The 10,696-nt window shown below is 36.1% G+C and overlaps 1 protein-coding gene across 1 annotated transcript; it reads right to left on the bottom strand.

Moving 5' to 3' along the window:
• Window positions 1-6,292: 6,292 nt before the first annotated feature.
• LOC113335034 lies at window positions 6,293-7,506 on the bottom strand. Its single transcript, XM_026581250.1, has 2 exons — window positions 7,340-7,506; window positions 6,293-7,108 (listed from the first exon to the last, which is right to left on the bottom strand). Exons 1-2 carry the CDS (start codon window positions 7,436-7,438, stop codon window positions 6,536-6,538), a joined length of 672 nt encoding a protein of 223 aa, XP_026437035.1. The 5' UTR covers window positions 7,439-7,506; the 3' UTR covers window positions 6,293-6,535.
• Window positions 7,507-10,696: the final 3,190 nt, after the last annotated feature.

The following is a 10,696-nucleotide window of genomic DNA, read 5'->3' as shown; positions in this document are numbered from 1 at the left end:
GATTCTCTCCTTCTGACATCCACAAAACAGCATTTAGGACTCATCATGGGCATTTTGAATTCAAGGTAATGCCATTTGGTCTCACTAATGCACCAACTACTTTTCAAGCTCTAATGAATAACATTTTTCAAGAACATCTTAGGAAGTTCATTCTTGTCTTCTTTGATGACATTCCAGTTTATAATCATACTTTAGAAGATCACTTATTACACTTACAAACAACATTGGAGCTCCTCGTACTACATCAGCTGACAACAAATTTCTCCAAATGCTCCTTTGGCCAGACTAAGATTGAGTATTTGGGGCACATCATTACAGACAATGAAGTTATGGATGATCCTGAGAAGATATCTGCAATGGTAGATTGGCCCACTCCTACTAACCTAAAAGCCTTGAGAGGATTCTTAGGATTTACAGGGTATTATAAGAAATTTGTGCAGAATTATGGCATCATTAGCAGACCACTTACTGAACTTTTGAAGAAGGATGCTTTCAGTTGGTCTCCTGCAGCAACTATAGCTTTCCTTCATCTCAAAAAAGCAATGACAACTACTCATGTTTTAGCTCTGCCTGATTTTAACAAACAGTTCATCCTTGAAACTGATGCTTGTGACTTAGGCATTGGAGCTGTTCTTATGCAAGAAGTTACCATTATCCCTTGGACCCAGAGCTGCTGCCTTATCCACTTATGAGAAGGAGCTTTTGGAAATTGTTCAAGCAGTCACTAAATGGAAACATTACTTACAAGGTCAGCATTTCATTATAAACACTGATCATCAAAGCATAAATTACTTCCCGGAGCAAAGGATTTCTACAACTTTGCAGCAGAAATGGCTTATGAAACTTTTGGGTTTTGATCATGAAGTCAAGTACAAAAAAGGTTCAGAGAAAAAAGTAGTTGATGCTCTCTCTAGAAGAGCTCATTTACCTGCTTCCTGCAATTCCATTTCTCTATCTCAACCTACTTGGGAACAAGAAATAATTGCTAGCTATGCTGATGATCCTAAGGCACAACATCTAATTGCGCAGCTCACTATTACTCTTCACACAACTCCTCACTATTCTTACATTAATGGGGCCTTGAGGTACAAAAACAGGCTTTATGTTGGAAGCTCTTCCACAAAAAAATCTAAAATTCTTAAATCTCTATATTGTTCAGATGCTGGAGGCCATTCTGGTGTGCAGGCTACTTATATTAGAGCTAAATCTTATTTCTTTTGGCCTGCCATGAAGAAGGATATCCTGTTATATGTTTCCACTTGTGATGTGTGTCAAAGGAATAAAGGGGAACATACATTTCCAGCTGGATTACTGCAGCCACTGCCCATTCCAGATCATGCTTGGCAGCACATATAAATGGATTTCATTGAGGGATTACCAATGAGTGAGAGAAAATCAGTTATTTTGGTGGTAGTTGACAGATTAACAAAGTATAGCCACTTCATTGTTCTACATCATCCATACACTGCTTCTTATGTTGCCAGGAAATTCATTTCACATGTTTTCAAGCTTCATGGTCTGCCATCTTCTATTGTTTCTGACAGAGACAAGATATTCACCAACAACTTTTGGCAAGACCTTTTTAAAGCTCTTGGCACTCAGCTACACCTCGGTACAGCTTACCATCCACAGATTGATGGTCAAACTGAGAGAGTAAACTCTTGCCTTGAGAGTTACTTGAGATGTATGTGTGGTCACCAGCCAAAGAAATGGCATTTACGGCTTCCACTTGCAGAATTGTGGTATAACACTAATTACCACACCAGCTTGAAGATGTGCCCATTTCAAGCCTTGTATGGCTATCTCCCAACACACTTAGTTTTTCCATCCACTGCCACCACCTCTTTTATTGAAGTTGAATCTTATTTAAAGCAAAGGGATGTTGTGCTTGCCTTACTCAAAGATGCTCTACACAAATATCAAGAGAGAATGAAGTTTTTTGCTGACCAGAAGAGAATTGACAGAGTTTTCTCTGTAGGGGACAAGGTTTACTTGAAACTGCAACCATATAGGCAAGCATCTTTGGCTCTTAGAAGAAACTTGAAACTTGCTGCAAAATACTATGGGTCATTTGAAATAGTACAAAAAATTGGTCTAGTTCCTTACAAGCTACAGTTGCCAGCAGAAGCAAGGATTCACCCTGTCTTCCATGTATCCCAGCTGAAGCAGCACATTGGTACAACTCACATCCCTTCGCCTGCACTACCTGTTTTAGATACAGGGGGACAGTTTCTTGTCATTCCTGAAGCTGTCCTGGCCTCAAGAACTATCCCGCGTAATGGAGTATTTGTACCTCAACTACTTATTCGGTGGACCAACTCTTCAGCCGCAGATGCTACATGGGAGGATGCAAAACACATAGCTCGTCATTTCCCTAAATTCAATCCTTGACAAGGATCTGCTGATGGGGAGGATGTTGTCATATACCTTCTATTTCTCTAGTTTAATCTTAACTGCCCCGAATAAATGTTCGTCTGCCCTTATCAATTGCCTTATTAATCGTGACGTATCGGCTGATCATTTGGCAATTGCTTCCTGTTGAGATTGGAACACGCGTCAGGTTTAGATTAGTTGTTATTATGGTTTTATCTTCCAATCATTGAGTATTTAAGATGTAATGAAACCCTGTTTTAGGGCAAGTATGAATTAATGAAATTGTAGGATGCTGCGGCAGAAATTACCATTTTCCGTTCAATCTTCGTCGATTTCCACTTCTTTTCCGTTGAATTCAATCTCAATCGTACTAAGAACACTACAATATACAAGACAAAATTGAAGCAAAATCGATTTTGATTCACTCGAATCAATTCATGAACATTATAGCCACGGTTTGCAAAAGATTGCATTCCTTATTATATAAATGTATTAGTTCATGAACAAATCGATTTTAGAACATAACCTACTCAAGTATGCAAACGGGTACGCATACCTAAGTGGCCGAACTTAGTTTGGGTTCGCCAGTATGTGAAAGGGTACGCATACCTTCCAAACTCAGTTGAATTTCCGTACATGAGCTTACGGGTATGCATACTAAGTTCCCGGACTTTCATTAAACCAATCAGTACGCATACGGGGTATGGATACTATGGTTCCCGGACTTGGAATAACTTGCAACAGTTAGCATAAAAGTATGCATACTGTGATATATCCAATCATGGTTAATTGTTCTAAACTCAATCATTGAAACATTCTTGGAAGACGACAATAGTTGTCTCACACAAACTATTAGCTTCAAAGCAATTTTCAAGTGATAAATAGATCAATACGAAACATTCTGAGTCTGCATGAAATGATTGTCTCACACAAACTATGTAGGATGTTACCAGGCGATTTTCACATGATCATCTTTTGACTTTCGTCAAGAACATAAGATGAACTTGGTTAAAGTGAAAGCTTACCAACACATATTTCGAGAAATATGTAAGCGAGTTAAACTCGCAATATCAAATGTGTATAATCGAAGTCTATATAGTTGTACGACTTTTATCTCAAAATAGAAGATAAAATAGATAGATTTTTCAGTGATATATAAGTTCAAGTCTCCACATACCTTTTGTTGATGAAGTTCCACAAGCTCCCCTCAGTAGTTCTTCGTCTTCAATCGATGAACACCGTGAAGTATAAAGCTCAATTACACTTTGTATCCTAATCCGAGACTTAGCCATAAGTACACCAGAAATCATGACTTATAGTTTTGGCAACTAAATTTGACAAACAAGCTTGAGATAGCAACGTTTGCGAGTTCGACCGAGCAGTGCTATAACATGTATAATGTGATCAAATGTGTCTAGATAGTGTTTTTAGAGAGTTGTTCAAATACCGATTATCTCATAGATATAATTCTGATGCATCTGAAAATATTCGACAGGGTAAGTACGTGTACTGTGTTCCTGTTCGTGAGCATTTTTTTCATAGTACGTGTGCCGGGTTTGTATACCCTTAAGACAAAAACGGGTTCAAGAGTCAACAAATCTTTTTCGGTTCGCATACTGGGTATGGGTACCATTATGGTTTAGGGGTCAACAGATCTTTTCCGGTTTGCATACTAGGTATGCGTGCTATCCTGGTTCACGAGTCAACAGACATTTTAAGATGTGCATACCGGGTATGCATACCGAAAGTCGTTGCCGAACTATAGTTACGCCGATACGTGTAATGGGTACACTATTGCGGCTGCGGACCTACAACAGTTGTGCCAGTATGTGAACTGGTACGCATACTGTCATGTATCCAGATTTACAGGAATTCCATATCTTTTTAATAATCAATTTTAAACATTCTCAAATAACATCAATGACACATATCACTGTTCTAGGCTATTTTCAAATGATTAAATCTTGGATCATAATTTATGTCATAAATAATAAATTGTTCTTAACCAAATTCATCAAGTATAAACAAATGTTTTTAAAATATGTTGAGTAATAGGCGGTTCAGTCTTCACTTACTTTTTGTTGATGACGTTCTCCAAAAGCTTCGATTGATCTTCGCCTTTAAATGGTAGAACGCAGTGATGTCTGGTACTCAACTACACACTTTTATCCCAATCCGAGACTTGACTAAATGTAGACCAGAAATCAAGATATAGTTTTGATCAACTAAATTTGCCAACAAGCTTGAGATAGCAACACTTGTGAGACCGACCGAGCAATGCTCTAAAACCTTCTTCAATGACTATCCACAAGAAAATATATTTTGAGGTGATGTAGATAACGTCCAGTTTTAAATGATGTTGATTGGGATTTTATCATACAAGGTGTGATTGTGGAAGCTTTTGTGACTGATTTTGGTATGAAAGAGGTTAAGTACAAATAACTAAGTAAATCAGCAAGAACTATTAGATGAACTGTGACTCAGATGCCACCATGAATTGTAAACAAGATAGAAATATATTTTTCCAAATCGAGGAATATAACCAGAGCGAATACGAACTAAAGCGCGATGCTTAACAAACTTGTGGATACTACAGGAAGGTAAAGCGGAGGAAGACTCCACCTAGTTTTCGACTTCTGGAAGAATCATATTTTCACCTACTCAACCAAACACAGTCTAGAAACTCAAGGGGTATGAAGAATACAAACCTTCTGGATCCATCAATTGTAGAGCTAAATCAATTCAATCAGCATCAAATAGAAAACTCATTTTGATTTAAGTTTGAATTAGTTGACTAATTAACAATCAAAATCAGTACTGGAGGTATTTTATCAGTGTAATGGCGAGTCGGTTGTGTAGTGTTTTGACTCAGTGATGCCCAATTTATAAAGCTCTCGAAAGAGACCACCAACATTAATTTGTTATTTTATTTTTTAATTATTGAAGAACATGATTTGAAACATGATTTGAAAAATGACGAACTTAAAATTTGAACGAATAAAAAGTGCCTGTATCGTATGATTAAAAAGGTGAGTTTTAAATTTGCTAATCATTTTATATTTTGTTATGCACTTTTCTTTACTCTCTCTTTTCCTTCTCAAACCCTAAAGAAAACCGAAGCCGGTATCTCCTTTCCCGCACAGATCTAGCTCCATTGGAGTTGGATCTGAGCAGGTTTCTCTCAATTTCTTACTTTCAAGTAGGTTAGTAGGATTAGGATTTAGTTTTATCGCTTTTCTTTAATTTTTTGTTGTTGTTTGGTCTTTCTCCTTCGTTTTCATAGCGATGTCATATACATTCTTGTAACGTTTCTTCTTGGTCTTCATGGCCTTATTGATATTGTGTATGTTATGGTGAAGAGTTTCATCGAATCTCACTGGCAAAAATGGAATCTAGTTTTCAACAAAAGAAATCTAAGAATTCCGTTGGTTTTAGAAGTTGCCAAGATTATTATGAGCATCACAATCTTTTGTTTTGAGAGTGGTCTCTTTCTTAAGAAGAATACTTGTCAAATGGTGGGAATTTATTCCAATCACCATCCACTTTCCGATTTAATCGGATTTCTATATATATTTGAATTTTTTTTTCGATATTTCAACTCTCTTTTCAAAGGAATATTTGAATGTACTTTTTTATTATTTGTAATCGTGTGATGTTCATAACAATACCGTGGTTCTCAACGAATCGCGAAAAACGAACCACGAAAAAACCGCCGGACGCAGATTTTTTTTTTTGCGGGTCCCAGTTAACCCCGCCTCTCGGAAGACGTGCAGGGGATGTTTTTTGTCTGACGATTTTTCAGTGGTTCATTCTTCACGGTTTGTGAAGAATTTTTGATAACAATAATTTAATCGATTTGAAGCTATGAATGAAAATGAAGAAACTATCGTATAAAAAAAAAAAAAAAAAACTACTAATATCTATCTTTCAAAATCAACTACTTTTTTCCAACTTACATACGTAGTCCAGCACTATTAATCAAGTACTCCATGCTAACACTTAACTAAACCATAAACTCTTTATCGGCCAGGATCAAATCAACATAACAATAATCATCTATATTTCCAAATTACAAAAAGAAGCATCTATAACAACCCCAGTGCTAACATATTATAATCTCTATCTTTTCAACGGCCATGGTCGTATCAAAAAATCAATAACACTACTCAACGGCTAATATCAAATCATAGAAACATGGAGTCAGATATTGGTTGATATTCGGTGTCATCATCTTGGTCGTCTTCATCAGCCACAACAAATTCAAGAAGCGGAATAAAACTGAAATCAATAGGTGGTTCATTAGAGTTGTACCTAGTCTTCTTAGAACCGCTGTAAACCCTGACTCCAACGAACCCTTCTCCTTCTTTCTATATCTTCTCTTCTGTTCTTTCTCTGTTGCTGCAGCTGGAAACTCTGATTCCATCAAACCCTTTTTCTTCTTATGAATCTTATCCTTCTTCTTTGTATAACTTCTCTTTTTCTTTTCCTCTGGTGTAAAACTCTTATCCATACCATGATTTTTAATGGGGGATTTAGTCAAACACTCCGAAGGTAAAGTAGTATTTACTACTACGCTTTCAATACGTTGTACTGCACAATCTTTCCAATCTAAAATTGAGAGATCATTCACAATTTCTTCTTTTGAAAGTGAAGCTGGTGATATCTTTTCACTGATTGTTGAACGAAATGGATTCAATAGCACTTCTATGCTGTTTACAGCATCCACTAAAACCCTCTGCAAAACAAAAACAAAATACAAAACTAGTATTTAGTACACCTGATGATGAAATCTGAAACCCCATCTTTAAAATTTGATACAGTAATTTGTTTACTTTTTGTTGTTTATAAATTTTATAATAGCCATGCATCTCAAGAATCTGAAGAAAAAAAACTCAAGAACGAAAATTAGTAACGGGAGAAACAAAACAGAGTTTGATAAGAGAGAAATCAAATGATAAATACTAACCTGATTCAAGTGTTTAATGGTGATTTGATCTTGTTCATCTTGATTTTGGAGTAAGGAGATGTAATTTTCCAGGGTAACAAATTGCTGTTCCACTCTCATTTTCTTCTCTGGTTTTTCCCTTTCCTTACTTTTTTGTTTGGAAGGTTGAACCTCTGGACTTGTGTCTGAGCTTCTGAGGTGAGGTGATACAGTACAAGTGATCGTGGACGAGAAGAAATGAGGTTTTGGAATTTAGCTTGGAGTGACTAAATTGTCCTCGGTGTTTTATTCTTAAATTAATAGAATGTCTGATGCTTTTTTTGTTTTTTCATTGATCACCAGAAACTAACACCTTGTTTGTTTGCAGCTGAGTCATCTGAGTCATCTGGATCTGAGTCGTCTGGATCTGAGTCAAATCACCTGACTCATCTGGATCTGACTCACTAAGGTCTGAGTCAGTAAATATGTTTGTTTTGTGAGTCAGACCTGACTCAACTGACTGGATTTTTTTGGACATAAATTGCCCTTATGCACATTTCAAACCATAATATCTATCACTAATGAAACATCACAAATTGTTCCATTCCATTCTAAACAACTTATTTCTTTTGATGGAATTAAACATTACAAAACAATAAAATCTAAAGATTTCATTCCTACAAACATAAAAGAAGCAACAAATCTAAAGGAGACTAGCTATCTCATCACGTAAGTTGTTCATATATATCTGCTCTTGTCTTCCAAACAGACAAGGTCCATTTTCTTCCGTTTCCGATTCCACCTGTGTCTCATTCATATCAAATGTCTCATTCTCATATTCTTTAAATAGGCAATCGTCCAATGCATTATGACGTAGAAAGTTATGTATAGACATGCAAGCAATGACGATATCTCTTTGTGTCTCAAATGAGTAAGAAGGCATTTTACTTAAAACAGGAAATCTTACTTTCAATACCCCGAATGTTCTCTCAATCACATTCCTCAATCGAGCATGGGCTTGATTGAATTTCTCTTCCTTTACCGTTGGAGGTACTCTTCGGTAATCACCAATCCAATACCTTATGTTGCGATACGGACACATAAACCCCTTCGTGTGAGAGTACGCAGCATCACATAGATAGTATTTGCCTGTAAGTGTACAACGAAAACATATTATCATCAATGTAAAGAGTACGCTGTTGAATATTATCATAATCATGTTTCTCATCCATCTCTAAGATAAACTATAACACAATATACTCAAAAGACTTCACTTGAACCAGTAAGAGAACAAGTTATCTGCAAGAAGCAAGAACTCTACAACTACAGTTAAAAATAAGTAAACTAGAACAACCTAAAAACCTACAGCTGATGAAATATGTAAACTGAAAACACACTGTAAATATTTGGAAGGGTAACTGTAATTCATAAACAAATACCAAAGGGAATTGCCACTAGTCTGAAGTTATTCAATTACTGCCTACAAAAGTACAATAGAGATTGGTAATGGTACAAAAGAGAGAATAGGGTTAAGTGGGCATGCATGTGTTTGACATAAAGTGAACAGTACCCAAAAGAGAGTGCTGCACTTCTGCTGACAAAACATACCTGCTTCCTTGCAGACATCTGTGCTCTGCTAAAAGCAGTAGAGAGGACGACTGAGGTTAGTGAGTGAGATAAAGAAAAAAAAAACAAGTCAGATATTTCAGAGGTGGTGATAGATGCAAGCAAGCAACAAACAAAACAAGGATATTTAATTGCAACCAAACAAAGTAAACAAGAAATGCAGTAAGCATTTGTTACTACTGAACCAAAAATACAACCTTATTTTTATAGTTTCTATAGTTGCATGTCTATTGCAATTTCTAATTATTACCTGTATTAGTTTCTAAGACCCCTTACTAACAGAAGTAACAAATCATCACACAATAACAGAAAAATGGGACTTAAAATAGAGATATTACCTGGTGGAGGTAAAGGAAACTTGAAAGATGGATCACGCACTGCTTCGGTCAACACTCTCGAGTCATGGGCAGTTCCTTCCCATCCAACCACTACATATAAAAAGTACATATCCCAATCACATATCTATAGTACTAATTAGATCGATTTCAAATTGCAGAGTTAACTATTTTCAAAAAGGCGATTACTTATACCCGAAACTGGATATAAATAGAGCATACAGAAGAGCTCTTATGAGTTGGAGAAGATGGATTGACAACAACATTGATTCCACCAAAACACAAGTTGTTTTCAGAGGATTTTCGCTTAGTCATTACGAGTAAGTACCACAACCTTATCTTTCTCCTGGGGTGAGAATGATATATGTCATCTAAAACATATATTTTTTTGCTCTAATTTACAGAGGAGGGAAATGGAATACTGGTGGAAAATGCAATCTAGAAACAGAGCCGATAACTAATAAAGAAAAATACATAAACCCATCCGCATCGCAGGTGAAAATACTAGAAGACCCCTTACTACTGAGAAAGTAAACAGAGTATCTTTCTTTTTTCTGCAATCAGCATTGTTGTCCTCATTATGGATGAAAGATTAACTTGACTTCAAAAAATCTACATTGTTATTTTATATGTAACGGGAGAAAGGCCGAGAAAAAAATACCTGCTTTAGGATCCAGTGATGGAAACAAATGTCTGCCTACTGAGATAATGTATAAGGTTATATGCGAACTAGCCCTACAATGCAACCAAACAGCATTTGTATAAGCAAATGTTTTCCAAAAAGAGAAGAGTACAATAAGAGAAAACACATAGCAGGTAAAAGGCTTAGATGGCGCTAGCACATCATCATTTTTTCAAACTAATGTCGAGGTCTCTGCATCAAAAGCCGCGTTGCACATTAGATGGTGCTATCACATACGTTCATAAATACTCTAGTACACAGTACATAAACCTCTTTAAACCAACACAAACCAATTAAAACAGTTAAAAAGAAAAGAAGAATTTTTATATACAATGATCAAATAAAACTATGGAATATTATAAAAAACCAAAGAAATCACTCATTTATTAGTCATTTGTAGACCCGTGTCTAAATGATCAAATTAAATCTAAATCCAAACATAAATCGTTCATTCCATTACTGAAATGTGAAAACAATGCAATAAGATCTTTTACCCTTTTTTTTTCTTTTTTCAGTCATGTATTTTATCGAACACTTGGTGCGACGTTTTGTTTAGAGGTTTATATCCCCTGATTCATTTGAGCTCCTTCAAACTACGTAATTACAGAAACCATAAGAAACCCAGAAAAGATCTATCACTTCACAGAGAAATCAGTAAACAAGAACCCAAGATTCAGTAGAAACGCCAGAAAAATTAATTGATAGAACCCAAGATCTATCACCAGAAGAACCTACAATTAACATACTCAATCCCTA

Source organism: Papaver somniferum, unplaced genomic scaffold (genome assembly GCF_003573695.1).
Source record: "Papaver somniferum cultivar HN1 unplaced genomic scaffold, ASM357369v1 unplaced-scaffold_137, whole genome shotgun sequence".
NCBI classification, from domain to species: Eukaryota; Viridiplantae; Streptophyta; class Magnoliopsida; order Ranunculales; family Papaveraceae; genus Papaver; species Papaver somniferum.
Note: the sequence above shows the minus strand (reverse complement) of the source record. Positions and strands in the feature narration are given on the sequence as shown.

Excerpts from the sequence above, each read along its gene's own strand:
- LOC113335034 (XM_026581250.1), bottom strand. The coding sequence starts at position 7,438 with ATGAGAGTGGAACAGCAATTTGTTACCCTGGAAAATTACATCTCCTTA. Across the intron at positions 7,109-7,339 it reads CCATTAAACACTTGAATCAG|AGGGTTTTAGTGGATGCTGT; the intron begins GTTAGTATTTAT and ends TTTGTTTTGCAG.